The sequence below is a fragment of the Dromiciops gliroides genome, chromosome 6, assembly GCF_019393635.1.
Source record: "Dromiciops gliroides isolate mDroGli1 chromosome 6, mDroGli1.pri, whole genome shotgun sequence".
Classification (NCBI taxonomy): Eukaryota; Metazoa; Chordata; class Mammalia; order Microbiotheria; family Microbiotheriidae; genus Dromiciops; species Dromiciops gliroides.
Genome location: NC_057866.1, coordinates 17,565,840 through 17,589,211, shown reverse-complemented (window position 1 = coordinate 17,589,211; position 23,372 = coordinate 17,565,840). Strand labels below are relative to the sequence as shown.

The 23,372-nt window shown below is 43.1% G+C and overlaps 1 protein-coding gene across 3 annotated transcripts in view; it reads right to left on the bottom strand.

Annotated features, from left to right (window-relative positions):
* Positions 1-23,372, bottom strand: part of SLC43A3 (solute carrier family 43 member 3) — a 30,413-nt gene that overhangs the window by 1,026 nt on the left and 6,015 nt on the right. For all 3 annotated transcript variants that reach the window (XM_043971569.1, XM_043971571.1, XM_043971570.1), the window contains 9 exons: positions 22,992-23,038; positions 22,252-22,328; positions 21,952-22,044; positions 18,501-18,640; positions 18,005-18,120; positions 6,576-6,746; positions 5,227-5,346; positions 4,552-4,738; positions 1,263-1,386 (listed from right to left, as the gene is read on the bottom strand). In XM_043971569.1, coding sequence (XP_043827504.1) covers positions 1,263-1,386; positions 4,552-4,738; positions 5,227-5,346; positions 6,576-6,746; positions 18,005-18,120; positions 18,501-18,640; positions 21,952-22,044; positions 22,252-22,328; positions 22,992-23,038 — 1,075 coding nt within the window. The remainder of the gene's footprint in view (positions 1-1,262; positions 1,387-4,551; positions 4,739-5,226; positions 5,347-6,575; positions 6,747-18,004; positions 18,121-18,500; positions 18,641-21,951; positions 22,045-22,251; positions 22,329-22,991; positions 23,039-23,372) is intronic.

The window sequence follows — 23,372 nt, the reverse complement described above, 5'->3', positions numbered from 1 at the left end:
ATCCATAATCCCGGATAATCCAACCCCTCCATTTTCCGCATACAGACAGAAAGCAGCACTCAAAATTACATAGCTGGTTGTTAACAGAGCTGATGTTTCGATAGATCTTCTGATGCCTGGGAGGCTTACTATGAGGCAGAATTCTTAGGGAGAATATCTAAGTGAGCCTCCAGGGTATCTGAACTGCTGCAGAGCACTTCTGAGAAATGAAGGCAGCATAAAATGGAAAGAACACTGGATGTGCCTCCTGCCCCTGCCCCTTGTGGCCTGTGGGACCTCAAGGAAGTTATTTACCTGAGGCCCAGATCATTTCTCTCACCTATTAAGTGAAAGGCTTGGGCCCTGTGAGCACCGAGGGCTGCTTACAGTTTGAATTCTATGGTCTCATTTCAGTCTCGGGAGAGCCCAGCAAGGCAGTCAAGCCTCCCTTAGAGAATTCTATTCATTGGACAGAGTAGTTCCAGTACAATGCATGCAATCCCATTAGCTGATGAGTGGCAGAGACAGGGCCGTAATCCAGCTTTTCTGCTGCTCATTCTTTGACTATTTCCAGATAAAGCACATGCTAAGAAGTTTGACTTGAGGCGAGTCCTCCAGTTTCACCAAATGGATTGAATTTTGTTTCTAAGATGGACTAGTTTCCCCACCCCAAGGTTGAGGTTCTTGTGTCATAAGAACATGGACACAAATCTGGAAGGACCTTAGAGATGTCAGAGTCTAAACACCTCATTTTACAAGAGAGGGAACTGAGGCACTGAGCGTTTAAGAGACTTGCCCCAGGGGCAGCTAGGTGGCACAGTGGATAGAGCACCGGCCCTGGATTCAGGAGTACCTGAGTTCAAATCCGGCCTCAGACACTTAACACTTACTAGCTGTGTGACCCTGGGCAAGTCACTTAACCCCAATTGCCTCACCAAAAAAAAAAAAAGAGAGACTTGCCCCAAATCACACAGATTTGTAGGGGAAAATAGGATTCAAACCCAGTCAGATCTGAATCTAAACCCAGCAAGAACTCTGCTATATGCAGCTGCTTCTCCTTTTTTGACCTTCTTTTCTGCTGGCAACGCTAACCCAGGAAACCCTCAGCCACAGCCCCTCGTGGGGAGTTTCTGAGGATCCCCTTACACTATAAGCAGCTAAGTACAAAATCATCTTTCTTCTCCCATCTTCCCCTCTTCCCATGTATTGTTCATCCTCTTCCCCAGGGGCCAGACTTTCTCATGTAGGCTGAGGAAGGGAGTACCCACAGGGATGTTACTCACATAGAGAGGGTTCCCCTGGAGTGGCCCTTTGATGAGGATGAAGAAGGGGAACTGCAGAAGTGAGATCATGGCTGACAACATCATCACTGTCCCATAGATCTTCCCAAAGTGCTGGGAAGGAAACCTGTGGAAAAACATGAATCTGCCCAGTGAGTCATCCTGCCCCTCCCACTATTGGGGCTTCCCAGTAACTCAGGCTTTGCCTATGTTCCTTACTGCCTTGTTCCCCTACTCTGTTTCTTCTAGACTCCAAATCCCAAGAATGAGGGATGGAAGGGACCTTTGAGATTGCCAAGTTCAATCTGTTCATTTTACAGGGGAAAAAAAAAGCTGAGGCCCAGAGAGAAAGTGGGCCAGAGATCATAAGTAATTGCATCAAGACTTGAACCCTGGTCTTTTCCTGCCAGATCCCCTTGCGGCTCCACTGGAGTAGCTCTAACTGCAGGGGGAGTGATTTTCTCAGGGTGGATGCCATCTCCACCAAAGTACAATGTAGTTTATCCATTCTTGACTAAAGGGTCTTTGAGTTACCATGCCCTCCCCACCAAAAAAGTTTTAAAAGTTAATGGCAGAGGGCAGCTAGGTGGTGCAGTAGATAAGCACCAGCCCTGGATTCAGGAGGACCTGGGTTCAAATCCGGCTCAGACACTTGACACTTACTAGCTGTGTGACCCTGGGCAAGTCACTTAACCCCAATTGCCTCACCAAAAAAACCCAAAACAAACAAAGAAAATGATCTTTACATGTAACTGAAAAAATAATAAAATACTTTTATGATTTAAAAAAAGTTAATGGCTAAACTTATAAGAATTTTTTTAAAGATGGGGAGGGAAAGAAATTTCCATTTGTCCATCTTCTGAAGATGACTGTCCTTCAATAATAAAAGATTCTAGTGAAGTTATCCAAATCTTCTCACCACAAAATGCATTACCCATTAATCTTGATTGAAATTCCCTATAGCCCAATGAGGCAAGTAGGCCAGAATGAGCTTCATTTTAGAAGAAGGAAACTGAAGGTCAGAGATATAAAGAGTTTTCCCTAAGGGGGCACACTTAGTGAATGCTAGAGCCAGAACCAAATACTAGCTCTGGCCTCCAGGCTAGCATTCTTTCCCTTCTACCTCAAGGCCTCAGTCCTCTATCTTCAGATCTTATCATCTCTCCATCTTTCCAGCTCCATCTTTCCATTTCCAGTGACCCCCCCCCAGCCTCCTATTCTTCCCTTCAGAGATCTCACTTCAGAAATTCAGAGTAGCTGAATAAATATCTCTTCTCTCTATCACTCCTATCAAGTAAGCCTCTCACTTCTGGCTTGATGACCAACAGGGAGGGAGAACTCCAAAGTCAGCCTGCTCTGCTCTGGGACAGCTCTGATTTTTAGTGAGCTTTTCCAGACCTCAAGTCAAATTCACCTCTTTGCAATTTCAATCATTATTCCTAGTTCTGTCCTCTGTAGCCAAGCAGACCAGATTGGAGACCCCTTTCACATGACAGATACTTTAAGTAAGATAAGATATTTGATGTACTTTAAGAACTAATAAAAAAAAAACTGATCCATCCCCTCCTGAGCCTGTTCTTCTTTATGCTAACCATCCATGGTTCTTTCAACCATTGTCTTATGGCAGGAACTCAAGACCCTTTACTATCTATGTTGGCCTCAAGCTGACTAACATCAGTCCTAAAAGAACTGAACCCCAGATATCTAACCAGAATAGCATAATATGGAATGACCACCTTCCTAGCGCTAGACTTTATGCCTCAATGTAGTTTAAGATTTGTTGTACCTTTCTTGATGGCCTATTAAGCCAGCAGTTCTTTAGCACTTAAATGCTAAAGCCCCCAAATCTTAATCAGAAAAACTGCCTCAGGTTATCCTTAAAGCTGAGTGGGTTTTTTCCAACTCAAGTGAAAAGCTTTTCACTGATCTCTATTATTTCATCTTGGGAGATAACAAGCATCCTGGAGGACGAGCTGGAAAATCCAGTTTAAGTCTATATACATATACATATGTGGATACATGTATGTGTGGATATATCATATATGATATATATTTCATATCTATATATCTATATTTGTATCCACATACATGCTATTTTATCCTAAGCAATTCATTCAACCTCTTAGTACCCCAAGGCAACTCTCTAGGACTAAGTTGCAGAGGTGGCAACCTGCACTGGTAGCACTTCTTGTGGGAGCTCATCATATCAAGAAAATTGTATGTTGAATCTATGTCCCTAACTTTCGTTTTATTGGATGCAGCCCAACATTCTATCTTATCCAGTTCTTCCTGAATCCTGACTCACCTGCAAACTCAATAGAACTATAACCTCTCTGAAAGCGGGGTCATTTTCACTTGTTTTTTGTATGCCCAGTGCCTGTTGTTGATGTCCAGTCTTCATTTTTGAAGAGGATCAATGGCATCGTGAAGTAATGTCTTGACTTGCATATAGATTGGATGTGTGGCAGAGTTGCACAAAGTCAGCAGACTCAGTGTCTCCTCCAGAGTTATCAAAGTCCAGTGGCAGACCCCAAATCAAGACTACTAGTGATCACCCAGGATGCAGTAGATAAGCTTGGCATCTTCAATGTCTAATCAAGCTCTAAGTGCTCTACAGAGCCTGCTGCAGTCAGCTTCATGGCTTGTGGAACAAATGATTCTCATCCACCCATTCTTCCAAGGGAAGTCTTCACATGCTTGGGATAGACACCCCTAATTCACAGATGGGTTTGAGGCCTATGGGTTACCCTCAACCTGGTTTAACCTGTCTGCCAAGACAGTTTTCCTGGAGTGTAACTGCTATGCATCTACAGATTCTTAGAGCCACAGGTGAAAGTTGGAGGCCAAGTGGACACCAATAGTAGATGAGCAGCTCCAAAAAGAATTCACCAAGCCCTAACAGCAGAGGTTCTAGTTCTCCCTGCATACACTATACACCCTAGCACATAGTAGATACTTAATAAAGGCTTGCTGATCAATGGAGCTATCCAAGTAATTAACACAAATGTTAAGCAGCAGAGAAGTGAGCACAGATTCCTTGGGCACTGCAATGAAGATCTCTGCCCAAAATCAACACTGAAACTGCTAATGACTGTTCCTTGATGGTCACCATTCATTGAGTTCCAAAGCTAATCATTAATCATCTAACTCCCACCTCTCTTCTTTATCTCTTGTCCATCCTTTGGCCCCATTTTATAGGGCCCAGAATGGATATCTCCCCCTTTGTCCCAGAACACACACACACACACACACACACACACACTTCCCACCTCCCTGCCTTACCCCCACTTACGCCAGAGTGATGAAAGCAGCATTCCCTCCATACAGAAAAGACCGACTGATAACTTGTAGGATGAAGGTTAAATACTGGAGGGGAAGGATGGGAATGGAGGCAAAGATGGAGAAGGCGAGGCACAAGAAGGATGTTGTGGCCAAGGATGGGAAGGTAGAGTGAAGGTCTACCATAGACTCTGGAAAACCTGGTGGGGGAAGAGATCCTGCCTTAAGTCACAGTGGAGATAAAGGCAGGGGTAGAAGGTGGAAGAACTCAGGAGAAAGGGGAAAAGTGGAATGGGGAAGAGCCTTGAGGGGGAGAGTAGAGGGTGGGGACAACAGGCTTTGTACTGCCAATGGAACATTTAAGCAGAGTTTCTTTCTCCACTCTTCCCCAGGTTGGCCCTTTCTCTTCCCTATTTACTGCCTCGTGATGTCCTACCCATGGGCTAACCCTGTCACTAGCATGAGACATATTTTAGTCTCTCCACCCATGGAACCTTGTATCCTGAGATCAGAAGTCACCCACCCCACTGTCCCACTGAATGTGTATTACAGTTTATCAAAGACACCAGAATTACTAACTTTTGCTCTAGGAAGGAGGGAGAGGAGACAAAACAATGAAAAAGGTAGACAAAAGGAAACAAACGTGCTAACAGGGTTCCAGGACCCTGGACAAAGGCACAGGTCTCACCTCTTTTTCTTGCCTCTTCCTGGTATTTTTTCTTAAGGCGGTCCAACATGAATCCATTCCAGGGGGCACACAAGATCCCAAAGAGCTGAGTGATGGCAAAGGCATTTGTATAGGTGCTGACTGCAGTGGTTAAGGGGTGGTGGTAAAGAAGGAAGAATCAGGTCTGGGCAGAGGAGTGTCCAGTTTACCCCGACATGCCCCTGTTGTGCCAACCCCAAATCATTGTTTTCTCAGCCCTTCTTTATATCCCCAGTGTCTTAGCACAGTGTCTAGAACATAGTGAGCACTTAACAAATGCTTTCCAAAAGCCAGGCATGGTGGCACATACCTCTAATCCAAACTGCCAGGGAAGTTGAAAGCAAAGAATCTCCTGAGCTTGCGAATGCTAAACTACAGTGGACTGTGCAGATAAGATGTCCACAATAAGTTTGGAATCCATGTAGTGAACTATTGAGATGGGATGGGGGAAACCACCAGGTTGCCCAAAGGGGAGAACTGGACTGAGTCTGAAATGGAGCAGGTCAAAGCTCCCGTGCTAATGAGAGAGGGATTGGGCCCATGAACAGCCTCTGAATTTCTAGTTTGGGTGAGGGAGGAAGGCTTAGTCTTTTTTTAAAAAATTAATAAATGCTTTCTACTGCTCATGGTGATGATGAGACCATCTGGTTCAATGCTTTCACTGTGCAAGGGAAGCAAACAGTCCCAGAGAAAATCAATGACTTGTCTAAAATGACCCATGAACCATTGGCAGAGCCAGGGCTAAAACCCAGGGCTGTCTTCCCTTATAGGCTAGGGTTCTTTGCAGATATCTAGTAATGGCATTCTGCTCCAAGAGGACTAACCTCACATAGTGGAAAGATGCTGGTTGTGCCAAGAGATGCAGCTTCCAACTCCAGCCACAAGGGATCATGAACAGGTCATTCAATTTCAAAGCAGTCCAATGTAGTGGATAAAGCAATGAACTTCGGAATCAGAAAACCTGGGTTCAAATCCCACTTCAGGTACTCACTAGTTATGGGAGCCTGTCTCAGCAATGAAATTCCCTCAGTCTAGAAAATGAGGGGGTGATGCTCAATGACTTCCCATCTATTCCAACTCTAAGTATATGACCCTATGGCCCATGGATCTTTTTTCTCATCAGCAAATTGAGGATAATACTTGTAGTGCCTACTTGCCATGACCCTTTCAAGGGAAGCACTTTGGAAACCTTAGAGAGCTAAAGAAATAGAAAAGATTTCCACTGGATCCCACATTCCTAGGTGACATCAGAACTTGGGCCAATGTGATCTCCCCATCACACACCTGTGTGACATCCCTCCTAGGCCCAACAGTCCCCTTCAGACAAGTACCTTGAACCTTGTTGCCATGTGCCAGATGGTTCAGCATAGGGTTGAGAGTCCCAATGAAGAGGTAGTGCCACAGCTGCATTGAAGAGAGCCAGACCAGGTGCCAAAAGAATCGCCAAGATAGCACACAGCTTCGGAAAGAGGGAGGACTACTCTGGTCAATCTTGGCTGTCTCTGATGAGAAAAGGAGAACGCTGACATGGCTGGGGGGAGTGGAGGGAGAAAGGAAGACTACAGGTAATAGAGAAGATGCAAATCTGGAGAGATCACGGCCAGAGACTGAGCAGTAGGGGAACCTGCAATAACAGGCAATTAGGTGTGGCAGTGAATAGAGCACTGGATTTGTAGACAGAACGACTCAAATCCTGAATCAAATACTTCAGTTGCATTGTCACGGTCAAATCATTTAACCTCCCTGTCCCTCAATCTCCTCCTCTGTAAAATGGGGATAATAATAGCACCTGCCCCCACAGGATTTCTGTGAAGATCAAGTGAGATAACCTATGGAAAAAACCTTGCAAACCTTAAAATGTTATGTATATGTTGGCTATTATCATGACCTACAATCCACAAGGAGCCTATATGGGGCAGGGTGTGATACAGCGAATAAACCACAGCACTTGGAGTCAGGAAGACCAGAGTTCAAATCCTACCTCAGATGCTTACTAGCGGGTGTGAGCCTGAACAAGTCACTGAACTTCTCTAAGCCTCAGTTTCCTCTCCTATAAATGAGGGGATTAGAATAGATGGCTCCTGAGGCCCCTTCTAGTTCTAAATCTATGTATGATCCTCTATCTACCACCCAGTCATTCCTCACATTACTTCACCCTTTGCATCCAAATGGACAAGAAGCTATTCACCGTTCTGAGTCCTGGGAGTTGGAACGGACCTTGGAGGCCAGTTAGTACAACCCAAGCCTTAATAAGAAACCTCTCAACAAGTGGCCATCTTAGCTCCCCTTGAGGACCCATAATCAGGGAGCCATTCACTCCATACATCAGCAGTTCCAAACCATTTTGGAGTGGCTGGAGTTGTTAGGAAGTTTTTCATTATAATGAGTCTAAACCAGTCTCTATGAAACTTCCACCTATTTATTGTCTTTAAGTACTTACCTCTGGGATGAAATAGAACAAGCCTCATTCCTCTTTTGAAAGACAGCCCTGCAAATCTTTGAAGGCAGCCATCATATCCCCCTACCTTTTTCTAGCTTTTCTTTTCTTTTCTTTTTTTAAGCAACAAACATTTATTTTATCTTTTCCAGCTACATGTAAGGGTAGTTTTCAACATTCATTTTCATAAGATTTAGAGTTCCAAATTTTTCTCCCTCCCTTTCCTCCCCCCTCCACAAGATCGCAACCAGGCTATATATGTACAATCCACAAGTGTTCTTTTTATCAGTTCTTTCTATAGGGGTGCATAGTAAGCTTCCTCATTAGTTCCTTGGAATTGTCTTGGATCATTGCACTGCTGAGAGTAGTTAAGTCATTCATAATTGCTCACTGAACAATACTGCTGTCACTATGCACAATGTCCTCCCAGCTCTGCTCACTTCACTATACATCAATGTTCATTAGTCTTTCCAGGTTTTTCTGGGATCATCCTGTTTGTCATTTCCTGTAGTACAAGACCATTCCACTACAATCATATAGCACATCTTTTTCCATCATTCCTCAATTGATGAACATTCCCTTGATTCTCCATTCTTAGCCTCTAACAAGAGTTGCTATAATTATTTTTTGTACAATTTTTCCCTTTTCTCTTTTTCATGATTATTATTGTTAACTGTTTTCTTTCCATCCTATTCCCTTCCCCATGATATTTATTCTATTATCCATCTTCTTTCATCCTATCACTCTTCAAAAGGGATTTGCTTCAGTCTGTCCCCTCCCCCACTCTGCCCTTCCTTCTTTTGCCCCTCTCTCTTTATCCCCTTCCCCTCCTATTTTCCTGCAGGGTTAGAGAGATTACTCCACCCAATTTAGTGTGTACATTATTCCCTCCTTGAGCCAATTCTAATGAGATTGAGGTCTTTGAGCCAATTCTAATGAGTGTTAGGCTCATTTACAGCCCAGATTAAATAGATTACTCCACCCAGTTGGGTGTGTGTTAGTCCCTCCTTGAGTCAGCTCTGATGAGTTTAAGGTCTTTGAGCCTTTTCTGATGAGTGTAAAATTAATTTACTGCCCTGCTTCTCTTCCATCTCTTCCCCCACTCCATAAGCCTTTACCTGTTTCTTTCATGTAGGATTTCGCTTCTGCCCTTCCCCCTCCCCCAGTGCATTCCCTTCACCCCTCCATTTAACCCTAAAGATGTCATCACCTAGCTAGGTGACACTCTGGACAAAGCATCACCCCTGGACCCAGGGGGATCCCAGCCAAAACCCAGCTTCAGACACAAAACAGTTGCCCATTGTATGACCCCAGGTATGTCCCCCAGCTCCAATTTTTTATGTGTAACTATTGGAATGAGGAGACTTACTGTAGAAAAGCTCCACCATGAGGTGAAGGTCTCTGAGGGCAAGACTATACGTCTTTTCTTTGGCTTCAGGAAGTGACGTTGGCTTGTGGGAGGAAGAAGGGGGAGGCTGGTGCTCTGACTTCAGCTCTTTCCTGTGGACTCTGGCAGAGAGTGGAGCTAGGAATGCTCTCTCCCTTTAATAGATAGATGAACCTAAGCCTTTTCTCTCTCTCTTTACCAAATTCTTATTCTCCTTAATAAATGCTTAAAAGTCTAACTCTTGCTAAAGTTTATAATTTATTGGTGACCACTCATTAGAGATTTTAGACAGTTTATCTAGAATTTTAGCCTTAACAGATGGCTGACCTCGAAAAGGAAAGCTGAACCTCAGTCTTCTGATCTTCCGGGTGGGTAAGAAATTTCTCCTACCCTGTCCCTTTAAACTGCTAAGTACCTTTAAATTTTCAAATGGACTTTTTAAACTCCCTAATTACCCTATTTCTGATTTTACTCTGTTTAACCAGACAAATGGGAGATAAGATCATGCTAATGCTTTGTTTTTGTGGATTTTCTCTTTTAATTTTTGTTAGAAGAGCCAGCAAGGTGCTCACACAAGGGAATATAAATATCCCCCCTCTCCCAAACATGCTTTTTCTGCAGCTTTTTTCAAACTCTAATGCTAAGAGATTCTTTAATTTTGCATGTGTGGAGGCAACAACCCAGCCTCTAGAAGCCTTTAATCCCCTAGCAGTGGGAGAAGGGGAAACTAGGCCTGAGTTCAAAATCAAATCTGATTCAAATTGCCCTGGTCCCTCCCCTCCTCTCCAGGCCCGACCTTCTGCCCCTCCCTTGGCCAAGCCCCTCGATTCCCCTGCCCGGTAGGTCACAAGATCTAATCCACCTTTCTCAGGTCCTGATCTTGCACATGAGCAGCTTTCTCTACCTGCATTTTCAGCCCTACCCCAGCTGAACTGTGATTCTGAGACAACCTTAGAAAACCCTTTAAATTCGAGATATGCTCGTTTTGTTCATAATTTTGCTAATCTGCTTTTGTCTTTAATTAGTAACCTTATAAAGCATTTGTATTATGAAAGGAGTGACAGACAATATAGAGGGGTTAAAGAAGAAAAACTTAAGATGGATAAAAATGACAATCATCATCATAGTTCAAAACTCCACTTCTCTTGCCATGGAAGGGTACATATTTTACAGAAATGTAGAAGAAGCAAGGTATTGATATGAGTACTGGGGATTTTAGATAACGGAATCAAAAGTGTTCTAAATTCATTCAGAGTAATAGCATCAGTTCAGAGGTTACATAGGATTTCTATGCTATTACATCTACATTTCGAAATTAATGGTATGGGTTTATTTTCATAGAGATTTTCATGCTTTTGAGATTGTGTTTTATACTTAGTTTTTAAAACGAGGAGAATATTTGTAAAAGCTTTTTATAGTTATGTGATCAAGTTTATATTTTGTAATACTCTTATTAATGTTAAGTTCATATTCATTTAGATTTCCCTAGTTTGAATTTCATTGTCTTTTATTCTTTCATGTATATGTTCTTCTATTCATTCATCTATCTAATTTTGAAACATTGCAAGATGGTTTCGATTTCATAATACAATGTTAATTCTAAGAGTATTGTGCTCCCATAGAGTTGTTTTTGTTATTTTTTTCTCTCAACTGATTATTTGATTGAACTCTATAGAGCATTTCCCTGGCAAATTGTTTGCCATGGCAAGTGTAAATTGATTCTAGAAGTATTATTTTTGATAAACCTATTCCAAAAAAAGAGGGGAACATTTGTAAAAGTTTTCTTTTTTCAAAAAAAAAGTTTTCTTTGAGATTGTGTTGTGCTTTAACTTGTATTTAAACATGTTCCAATTTTTCACAAAATTGTATACTTAGTAAAAAAAAAGGGGGTATTATTTGAAATTATTGCATAATCATATATTATATTCTGAGTCAAGATGTATTCACATTTTTTGGGATCGTTTATTATCCTCAAATTTAAAATCCATATGAGACTTGGATTATGGGAACTTATCATTTAAGACATTAATTGCCTTTATTCTGAGTTATCAGATACCAGTTGGCCAAGATGCCATCCAATCACAAAAGGAATACATGCAAGAGCAGACATTGAACTGTCACATGAGGGGAGACATGCATGAAGTCAAGGTATGGCCGAGGGAACGGCTTTTGACAAATGTTGAGGCTGGATTCTCTTGGTTTAATATTTCTTTTCTCTTTTTCCCCACAATATTGTACAGATGGCTGGAAGTTTTGATCCCACTCATCTCATTCTACACCTGGCTTCTATGCCCCCTCCTATATGCCTGATGCCATGGACATCTCAATCTCATGCATCTGATTCATATATTCCATCCACTTATTTTAAGCCCAGCATACTACATGGCTTGAGCAATAGCTCAAGTGTGGAAATGCTCATATCTGATCATTTCTCTTTTCTTTTATGGTAACCCCCATAATTATCTCAGGTGTCATGATAAATACAGTGTTGAATTTGGCCTTGACATCTGTTACCAATTATATTAGATTTTTTAATTTCTCATAATGGCATGAGGATAATTAGGCAGATGATGCAAAAAGTGATGAAACAAAGATAAAAATTATTTTTAAAAATTAATATTGCAGCAATTGTCTTCTCAATTAACCCTCCATAAGGGGGGACTATAGTAATATTAAGCTTTAAAGAATGTTTCAATTTTTGTTTCATTATATGTTTCATGTTTAACAATTAAGATTCTGAATTCCGTTAGACATGTTTTTGAGAATTTTCATTGTTTGATTTGATTATTGACAAAGCTATTTTAAAGTTGTGTTAAGCTCAATTTTATAGGAAAGATTCCTGGCTTATTACCAGCATCCACACATCAACCCCTGAAAAGACTTCCATTCCACAACTATACCTAGAGGACACCTGAGAAAAGACTTTCAGAGACTTTAAATGAACAATTTTGTTTTGTTGTTGTTGTTGTTGTTGTTGTTTTCTCTTTCTATTATAATATACACCATCTATAACATGTACTCTCTGCAGAGGCCCTCCTCCCTTTGCAAGACCAATGTCAAAGCGCCAGTTCATGAGGACAAAAAACTGCCCCTCTGGACAAAACTTTCCTCTCTCCCTTTTCTATATTGTTATTAACATATTGTTAGTCAGCATAGGTTATTATATTCTGTTATTTTTGACTGTTTCATCAAGGAAACGCCCTGTTTCTTGAAGAAACAAAGCGGGGACTGTAACGATTGGAATGACACCACCTGCTGGAGACTTACTGTAGAAAAGCTCCACCATGAGGTGAAGGTCTCTGAGGGCAAGACCATGCATCTTTTCTTTGGTGTCAAGAAGTGATGTTGGCTTGTGGGAGGAAGAAGGGGGAGGCTGGCGCTCTGACTCCAACTCTTTTGTGTGGACTCTGGCAGAGAGCGGAGCTAGGAATGCTCTCTCCCTTTAATAGATAGATGAATTTAAGCCTTTTCTCTCTCTCTTTACCAAATTCTTATTCTCCTTAATAAATGCTTAAAAGTCTAACTCTTGCTAAAGCTTATAATTTATTGGCAACCACTCATTAGAGATTTTAGATAGTTTAGCTAGAATTTTAGCCTTAACATATGGTTCTCTAGGGTCTTGTATTTGAAAGTCAAATTTGCCATTCAGTTCAGGTCTTTTCATCACAAATATCTGAAAGTCTTCTTTTTCATTAAAGTCCCATTTTTTCTGATGAAAGATTATGCTGAGTTTTGCTGGGTAGGTGATTCTTAGTTGTAATTCCATTTCCTTTGCCCTCTGGAATATCATATTCCATGCCCTCTGGTCCTTTAATGTAGAAGCTGCTAGATCTTGTGTTATCCTGACTGGGGCTCCACAGTACTTGAATTCTTTCTTTTGGGCAGCTTGCAATATTTTCTCCTTGACCTGAGAGCTCTGGAATTTGGCTATAATATTCCTAGGAGTTTTCCTTTTGGGATCTCTTTCTGGAGGTGATCGGTGGATTCTTTCAATTTCTATTTTAGCTTCTTCTTCTAGAATTTCAGGGCAATTTTCCCTGAGAATATCTTGGAAGATGATATCTAAGCTCTTTCCTTGATCATGGTTTTCAGGTAGACCAATAATTTTCAAATCATCTCTCCTGGACCTATTTTCCAGGTCGGCAGTTTTTCCCAGAAGATACTTCACATTGCCCTCTATTTTTTGGGGGGGTGAGGCAATTGGGGTTAAGTGACTTGCCCAGGGTCACACAGTTAGTAAGTGTTAAGTGTCTGTGGCCAGATTTGAATTCAGGTCCTCCTGAATCCAGGGCCGGTGCTCTATCCACTGTGCCACCTAGCTGTCCCGCCCTCTATTTTTTTATTCATTTGGATTTGCTTTATTGTGTCTTGGTTTCTCATAAAGTCACTGGCTTCCATTTGTTCAATCCTCATTCTTAGGCAATTATTTTCATCAGAGAGCTTTTGTACCTCCTTTTCCATTTGGCCAATTTGACTTTTCAAGCTATTGACTTTTTTCTCAGCTTTCCTGCATCACCCTCATTTCTCTTTCCATTTTTCCCTCTACCTCTCTAACTTTATCTTCAAAGTCCTTTTTGAGCACCTCTATGGCCTGAGACCAATTCATATTTTTCTTGGAAGCTTTAGATATAGGGGCCCTGATGTTGACATCTTCTTCTGAGGGTGCACCTCAGTCTTCCTTGTTCCTGAAGAAACTTTCTATGGTCCTCACTTTTCTCTGCTCATCTTGCCTTTCTTTTACTTGACTTTTAGCTCCTTAAAGCGGGGCACTGTTTCCAGGCTGCAGTATCCCAAGCTTAAGAAGTCCCAGAAGGGACTTAAATCATACCAGGTGGTATGATTTAAGGAGGATCAGGTTCTTCACTCACCTGGCCTGTTTCCTGGTTCGTAGATGACCCCAGACCAACTTGCCAATCAACCAGCTTTGTGTGTTGTGGTTGTTAGCTCTGATGAGCCTGTGCCCCTCCCCCACCTGGGCCACTGCTACTCAAGCCTACCTCCTGGTTCTCAGCAGGGGTGTAAAATCCAAGTTCTGCCTTAGCACCAGCATAGACCCCTTTAGTCTCTCCCCCTGCACAGGGCTCAGCCCTCTCACCAGACTGAGCTTAGTTCCAGACGACACTGGTGCTTCAGCTGATTCAGAGGCTCTGGGGGGTCTCCTTCTCTGGTGAGGCCTTCCTGGGACTGGATCTGTGTCAGGGTGACTGTGGGGTTGGGCTCAGCTCCTGTATCAATACAGCAGCTCCCTCCTTCTGACCTTCCAAGCCGTTCTTGGTTAGAAGATGATTTCAGCACATTCTTCTGTGAGTTTTGCTGCTCTGGGAATTTTCCTATGGCATTATTTGGATGTTTCTTGGAGCAATCGTGTCATGAGTTCAAGAGCTCACTGCCTTTCCTCCACCATCTTGGCTGTGCCCCAGAAGTCTCCTTCTAGCTTCTTTTCTTCACATTAAACAGGTCCAATTCCTTCACCTGATCATCCTGTCATCTCAAGCTTCACCTTGCAATATCTATCCTAAAATATGGCTCCCAAAACCAAATATGGTATTCCTAATGGGGTCTGATTGAGGATTTCCTCTACCTGTAAAACTTTGCCCACTTGAATATCTCCCATGAATATCCAGAAGTGGCCTCTCTTTTGGAAACCCCCAAATCCTTCAGCTCTTACTCTCATGGCACTTAGTGGGGCTGTTGTTGGATCATTTCAGTCATTTCTGACTCTTCATGACCCCATCTGGGGTTTTCTTGGCAAAGACACTGGAGTGATTTGAAATTTCCTTCTCCAGCTCACTTTGCAGATGAGGAACTGAGGCAAACAGGGTCAAGTGACTTGCCCAAGGGTCACACAGCTAGGAAGTGTCTGAGGCTGGATATGAACTCACAGAGATGAGTCTTCCTGACTCCAAGCCCAGAACTCCATCCACTTTGAAAACCACCTTCCCCCATGGCACTTAATAAATCCTGCCTATTGTTTGTCATTCACCCTCCTAAACTCCTGAAGTATGGAGACTATGTCTTAATCTTGCCTACTCTACTGGGGCTGCTTTAGGAGGCCTCCCATAATGAGTCCTCAAAAGAGGCTAGATAGAGTATTCAAAGAGTATTTTACTTAGAATCATGAGGCCTGGGTTCAAATTCTTCCTAATATTATAAGCTGTGTGATCATGGAGAAGTCCCCTAACCCTCTCTGAACCTGTTTGCCTCATCTTTAAAACTGTGAAAAATATGCCAACTGCCTGCCTCATGAATGTAGGGAAAACACTATATTAGCCTAAAAATGCTAGAGAAATGGTGTCTCATTTGTTTGGTCCAGACTTCTCATTATCATCATGGGTGGACAATCTCTCTAAGGCAGACAGAAGGCCACTCCTTTATCATTTAAGGGTCTAGTTCTAGCTGACTCACACTGACATAGTGCTTTAAGGTTTGCAAAATGCTTCCCACATATTATCTCCTTTGACCCTTACAACACTTTGAGTTTGCTACTATTACTACTGAGGAGCATAAAGGTAATACTGTCTGAGGCAGGTCTTCCTGAATTTAAGCTCTCTTTCCAAAAAATCAACTACCCACCTAATCTGATAATACTTAAAAACTTAGAAAATTGCCTGAGGACACTGAGAGGTTAACTGATTTCCCTATGTAGCAAGATTGAGTTAATAGAGTCCAGGTTCCAGGTTCAAATCCAGCCTCTGATCCCTATACATCACATGACTAAAGGCAAGTCCCATAACTGTTTGTTTGTTTGTAGGGCAATGAGGGTTAAGTGACTTGCCCAGGGTCACACAGCTAGTAAGTGTCAAATGTCTGAGGCCGGATTTGAACTCAGGAACTCCTGAATCCAGGACCAGCGCTTTATCCACTGCACCACCTACATCCCATAACTTTTAAGCCTCGATTTCCTCAATATAAAATGGGAATAACAATACTGGTAGTAACTATATCATAGGGGTGTGATGCAGCACAGATGATACTGTGGACATTTATTTTGATTTGGGGACCCTGCCTTTAGGCTGAGATTAGAAAGCCTTAGGCCCTCAGGGTCTCTCCCCCCCCCTCCTCAGCTTCAGCTGAGCGGAAAAAGCCCCTGGGCTATACAAGATGCCAGGTCAGACAACTGGGGGAAAAAAAGCCTCAGCTCCCTCCGACCTGAGCGGAGGTATCTGAAAGATCCCGGGTAGCCTGTGCTGAGGCACGTGAAGTGGGAGTGCACCCCACCCCCCCAACCAGCCGCAGCCCTGGCTGGCGGATTAGCTTGGTCTGTGGGGGCAAAGGAAGCCCCGAGATTTGAGTGGAGAGAAGAAAAGGTATATATAGACCTGGGAGTTAGACAGCAATGGGGGAGAGGGGCTGACTAGAGGAGGACGGACTAGATAGACAAGATTGAAGGAGAAGGAGAGAGGGGCTGACAAGGTTACAGGCCTTAATACAAACCAGGGAAAGTGTAACATGCCCTGAGGCTGGAGGCAGCTAAGGCCCTTATTGTATTCAAGAAGTTCGAATCTGAGCAGGTGGGAAAGAGACCGCAGGAAAGCAGTCAGGTTGTACTTTATTTCCCTGTATTCTTAATTTTCAACAGTATCTCATAAATAAACTAGGCTTGGATTATTTAGTTAAGAGGCTTCTTAATCCTGTGCTTATCAATTTGGGAGTGGAGCAGTGTGGTGGAACTTTACAAACGGCCCACATTAAATTAACAGCAGTCAAAAGTCCCAGATTAGTCCTCCAGTCAGCTTCAGCCCCCAAATTAGCCCTAGTTAACAAAATATTTTCACAATATATACATAAATATAAATATGTATTATGTGTGTGTGTATATATATATATATATAGTTATATATGCATATATAAAAAGCGATTTGAAAACCTCAAGATATAATATCGGGCATCCTAAAATGTCTGAATCTTAAAGCTGTCAGCTTTAAATTATTAAAGTTTAAAACTGTACTGATTTTTGGACACACTGTATAAATGTTAATTAACAATGGTAATAATAATAATGTGTCGCGCTGGATTTGAACCTACATCTTCCTTACTTTAAAGTCAGTCTTTTCTACTAGACTACTTGTTATTACATTACATTATTAATAAATAATAAGTATTTGTTGAATAGATGACTAAGATCAAGAAGAAGAGGGGGCAGCTAGGTGGCGCAGTGGATAAAGCACCAACCCTGGATTCAGGAGGACCTGAGTTCAAATCTGGCCTCAAACATTTGACACTTACTAGTTATGTGACCCTGGGCAAGTCACTTAACTTTCATTGCCCCGACCAAAAAAAAGATCAAGAAGAAGAGAAATGTAAACTAGATGGGGGATGGAAATCAGGCTCATCAACTTCACATAAGTATCAATAGATGTTGGATGGTAACTTCCTTCTCTGTGAAAGTCGGGAACTATGAGTATGAAATACTGCATACTCTCAGACACAGCTGACACACTGAGTAGTTTTGCTGAGTTGCCCCTCCTTCCTTCCCCTCATGGCCTTTTTTTTTATTCTTTGTTAAGGGACACAGGGGTGGAAGAGAAAGATCTCTGAAAATTAAAGTGATTGAAAAAAAGATGGTATGGGGCAGCTAGATGGAGCAGTGGATAGAGCACCGGCCCTAGAGTCAGGAGTACCTGAGTTCAAATCCGGCCTCAGACACTTAACACGTACTAGCTGTGTGACCCTGGGCAAGTCACTTAACCCCAATTGCCTCACTAAAAATAAAAAAACTAAACAACAACAACAAACAAACAAACAAAAAAACCCCGATGGCAATAAAAAGATTTAAAAAGTAGTGTTGGAGAAATTAGAGAAAGGGATCCCAACGAGAGATGGGCTTCTAAGAAAGGAGAACGATACAATCTACATCGACTCTAAGGAGGACCAGATCAAGGGAAAGGCAGAAATGGAGTAAAAGCAGATGATAGAAAATGGGGCTAGGGGCTTACCTTGCTGAAGAGCCGGGGAGGGGTCTTTGACTTCCTGCCTTAGTTCCACCTCTTCCTTTCTGACTTCTTCATCTTTAGTTCCTTGTGATCCATCATCCCTCCTTGAACAGTTAATGCTGAGGAAAGAGGTGCCCCCACCCAGCCCCCAGAGAACAGTTTAGGTTTTCAACATGTCTCAAACACCTATAATATTCCAGATACTCTGCTAAGCACCGGGGTTAAGAAGAGAAAAAATAGTCCCTGACTTGAAGTAGCTAACCTTCCACTGGGATTGGAGGACCTCATAGACAACCCTCAAAAAAATCTTGTATTCTTGGGTGGTGGGAGCAGTGTTGGTGGGATTCTGGCCAGGTGAAATCTTGTATTCTTGGGTGGTGGGAGCAGTGTTGGTGGGATTCTGGCCAGGTGAAATCTTGTATTCTTGGGTGGTGGGAGCAGTGTTGGTGGGATTCTGGCCAGGTGACTCCACCTAGGGGAGACTCTGCCTAGATCTTACCCATAGGTGTAGTTGGGTGGCAATGGATAGGGGATGTGCCCCTTGGGCATAAGGAAGAAAGTACGGATGAGGTGCCAGATGCTAAAGGCAGAGAGGATGAAGAAGGAGATTCTCAGTTTCAGGCCCCGCTCATAGAGAAGCTGTGGAAAGAAGAGGGCTAGGTCAGTAAGGAAGCCGCACCCTAACAAAGAGGCTCATGTCTTAGGGATGGCTACCCTGAGGATATTCACTGTATGAGCCAGAGCTTCATGATCTAATAACCATCTCCTCACAATGATTGGAAAGGTCTGGGCAGAGCCTCTTGGAACCCCAAATCTTCTCTTTCTTTCCTTACAAACACACGCGCGCACGCATGCACACACACACTGACATGGTGCCTGAAATTCCACCATTCCACTAATTTACATTAGTTTTCTCTCTTTGAGCTTTAAAAGAGTGACTTAAAGAGTCTTTTATAATTAGATCATTGGATAGAAGGAATTTGGGAATGGAACAAATTCAGAGATCTGAAGATGGAAGACACCCATCCAATCCAACCTCTCATTTTACAGATGAGGAAACTGAGACCAAAAAGGTTAAGTGATTTTCCCAGCTCCGCAGAGTTTGTCAGATGAAAGGGGACTTAGAACAGACTATTAAGAACTGAAAGAAATCTTGGAAAAATATAGTATCAGAAGAGGAAAGGACCACGGGACATAGAATGATTTCTGCTCCATCCTTTCATTTTGCCCATGAAAAAATTGAGGTTAGAGAAGTGAGATGATTTATTCAGGGTCATATGACTAGATAATGGGAAAGCAGAAACCAGATTCTAGGTACCCTCCTCAAGTCCTAGTTCTATCATGTTTGCCTTCCAAGGGATGGGTGAATTGTCACCCTATAAGCTAGAGCATCATTTTCAATAGGTATATGCAAGACTTTACCTGGAGTCAGGATGAACTGACTTCAAATACTGTCTCCAAAACATATTAGCTGAGTGACCCTGGGCAAGCCACTTAACCTCCCCTGGGCTCAGTTTCTTCATCTGTCAAATAATAGGATTGGACCCAATGGTCTCTATGATCCTTTGACTTTGGTTTGGCTGAGAGCTGGCTCTGGACCTGCAGAGGGCAGCAAGTTTTGGAGTCCTGAGAGCTTTTGACCTAGAGATCTCAGTCAGCATTGTTAACAGAGGCCAAGGGAGAAAGGTAACAAGAGGGGGGGAAATGAGAACCATATCCAGCCAAGTCAGCCTTTTTACTGTTCTTCACAGGTAAAAACCCATGTTCTACTTCTGGGCATTTACAATAGCTTTCCTACCTAACACATACAAACATGCCTGAAGTGTTCTCTCTCTTTCTCTGTCCCTCTATCTCTCTGCCTCTCTGTCCCTGTCTATCTCTCTCTCTGTTTCTCTGTCCCTCTCTGTCTGTCTCTCTCTCTCTGTTTCTCTGTCTCTGTCTATCTCTCTCTATCTCTCTGTCTCTGTCTTTCCCTGTGTCTATCTCTGTCTCTCTGTCTCTCTGAATCTGTGTCTCTCTGTCTCTCTATCTTTCTGTCTCTCTGTCTGTCTCTGTCTGTGTGTGTATCTCTGTCTCTGTTTCTGTTTCTGTCTCTGTCTTTCTGTCTCTCTCTCTCTCAATCTCTGAATCTCTGGCATAATTCAAAACCCAGCTTAAACACCTTCTACATGAAGCCCTTCCCAATTCCTCCCAGCTGCTAGTGTCCTCCCTCCCCCAGTGACCTGGTATTTATGTTAAGATAGACATAGATAGATATACAGAAACATACATGTATCTATGTATGTGTACACACATAGGGCAGCTAGGTAGCAGAGTGGATAAAGCACCAGGCCTGGAGTCAGAAAGTCCATTTTCCCAAGTTCAAATCTAGCCTCTGACATTTACTAGCTGTATGACCCTGTGCAAGTCACTTCACCCTATTTGGCTCAGTTCTTCATCTGTAAAATGACCTGGAAAAGGAAATGGAAAGGGCCTCTAGTATCTTTGCCAAGAAAACCCCAAATGGGGTCATAGGGAATTGGACACAACTTAAAGATGACCAAACAACAAACATGTGTGTGTGTGTGTGTGTGTGTGTGTGTGTGTGTGTGTATGGACAGACAAATCTACACACATGCACATTTTCTACATAATGCTGTCTCCCTCATTAGAATATAAGTTCTTTGAAGTCAGTGACTATTTAATTTTTTCTCTTTGTATCTCCTGCTCCTAGCACAGTGCTTGGCACATAGTAGATACTTAATAAATGCTTGTTAATTGGTTGATCATTCTCAGGTGAGAAGAACGTGGGCTGGCCCTGTGGCCTCTCAGGCTCAGGAGCACCATGGGACTAGATTGGATACATGTCTATGTGGAGGTTCTAGAAGGCCTCCTCTAATCTGTGAGGATCATACAGCAATGCCAGGGCAACACAGGCTGATGACCGATGACAGCAGCTGGTCTGTCCCAGCCGGTCTGGGATCAAATTTCAGCATGGGATAGCAGAAAGAACATTAGCTCTTGAGTCAAATTGAATCTGGGTTCAAATTCCAAAACTGAGAATGTGGCCTTCAGCAAGTCATTTCGCTTTCCCAGGCCCCAGTTTCCCTATCTGTCAGACAGAGATTAAAGCAGCTAGCATCTAAGGTCCCTTTCAGCTCTGTGACCAGATAGTCTCCCTTGTCTTTTGTCCCAGGTCAATCTCATTAACTTCAGTCTGAGACCTTGCTTCAAAATCCACATTGACTTCAACAAGCTCACTGTGCTGGTGAATCCAATCCAGCATTTAGGTGTTTACCAGGTGCACAAGGCATTTTGTTTGGTTCTAGGGATATAGAGAAAAAATAGGTCCTACTGACAAGAAGCTTATATCTGTAGGGGGCAGGAATACAGCAGGTATACAAATAAATATAGACATGATTGGGGGAGCAGGAAGGAAAGAACTAAGAGGAGCTGGAAAGGCTTTCCAGAGAAGATAAACTCAACAGAGGCACAAAGGAGGGAGATGGAAGCCCAAACAGTCCGTTTTGGCCAGAAGAGTAGGGAAGGGATGAATGTACAATGTGCCTAGGAAAATAGACGGCAACTGGACTGTGAGGGGCTTTAGACACAGGGCTAACTAAGGACTTCTGCTCATCTTATTTCATCCTAAAGGTAATAGGTAGTCATGTAAGTTTCATGAGTAGGAAGGTGACCTGGTCATATCAGAAAGGGGAGAGAATGTAATCAAGGGACCCAGTGAAGAAAGGAAAGGGGGAACACAAGGAAGGTTACAAGAATGACAAGTCAGCCCAATGGCTCCATCCTATTGGGGAAAAAAAATGAGGAAAATGACCCCAAGTCCTTGAAGAAACTGCCCACCACCCTTGTCAGAATCACCCTGAAAGCGCTTCAAGGATAGGGTGGAGGGAGGGGAGGGGGAGGGGAGGGAGAGGGGAAGGAGGAGGGGGGAGGGGGGGGAACAAAAGTACCTTAATGACGAGAAAGACTGCAGAGGAGGAATCAAACGCCCCATTGTAGAGGGTGATTATGGTCGATCGATGTTGGCCAAATAGGTTCCCCACCTGGAGGATGGATAAGCAACAAGCAGTTGATATGTACCCACATATAGTTCCTGACTAGAGGCCTAGGCAGGAATAGCTGTAATCCTTGTGGGTCACAGCCAGAGGAGCCCAGTTTGGAACGTTGCTTCTTCTTCCCTTTTTTTGTCCTTTGTTCCTTGCCTCCCCTCCCTTACTTCTAGGGACAAGAGCTAAGGAGTGAAGGCGTACCTGCAAATTGGTAAGCAGAAACAAAATGCCACCAACAGCGAGCATTGGGAAAGCCGCAAAGAGCATTAGTGCCGTACCTAGAAAGAACAGACAGAGGTCACAAGGGCTTCAAGCTCAGTTCATTTCTGCTCCCCTCTCCCTTACTTGAGAGGAAATCAAACCCACAGGGCCAGATGCAAACAGACACTATGTATAGATCTCCAGCCTTCAAGGCCTACACTATGCTAACTGCACTTTCAGGAAACACACTCTGCTCTTTCTCTTCCTTGAACTATTATAGGACTTTTAGTCTTTGCCCCACAATTCCACAGTTGGTTAATCTTGCATCCTTCTCTCTCATCCCAGCTGTATGACCTTGGGCAAGCCACGTCATCTTTGTGACTCTCAGTTTCTTTGTAAAATGGGAATAAGAGGCCCATCCCATCAACCTTACAGAATTATGTTCGACTTCCAATGGGGTGTTCATGAGGATGCTGTGAAAAGCACCACCCTTTGTACAAATATAAGAAAGTCATACACATCACTGACATAGCCTAGTGAAGGGGGTTAATAGGGCTTGTCCCTGAGATGTTATTGCTTAAGTGAAGACCCTGGAAGGATCAAGGGGATAAGAAACACCCAAGCCCAGTTCCCCTCCACCCCCCCACAGCCCCCATTGTGCTTTTTGGCCCAATACCCTGGCATTGGGGGCACCTGTGCCAAGTGTCTTGCTCCTTTCTGCTCAGCTGGCACTTACTTACCTGGAGAGGAGACGGCTACAAGAAGAGTGGCCCCTGCATAGAGCGATCTGAAATGCAGACCAAAGAGAAAGGACTTGTCAAGAGAGAACACTCAGGCCCTAGAGTAAAAGAATGAAGAGACTGTATATTCCCTGCTTAGGGCCCACTTTGGGGGGTTGGGGTTTTATGGTGGTGGTTGTTCAGTAGGAAAGTGGGCAAGAGAGATTCTCTCCTCTTCAGTTTCATGGCTGGAGAAGACCTAGGTAATGAGGAAGCAGTCAGCTTTGGGGGGAGGAAAGGAAAAAGGTAGAAAGATTTCAAGTGTCAGTCCACAGAAATGACAGTGCAGTGATACAGAAATAAGGGGAAAAAATTCAAAATGAAGTGATTAAAGAGGATGGG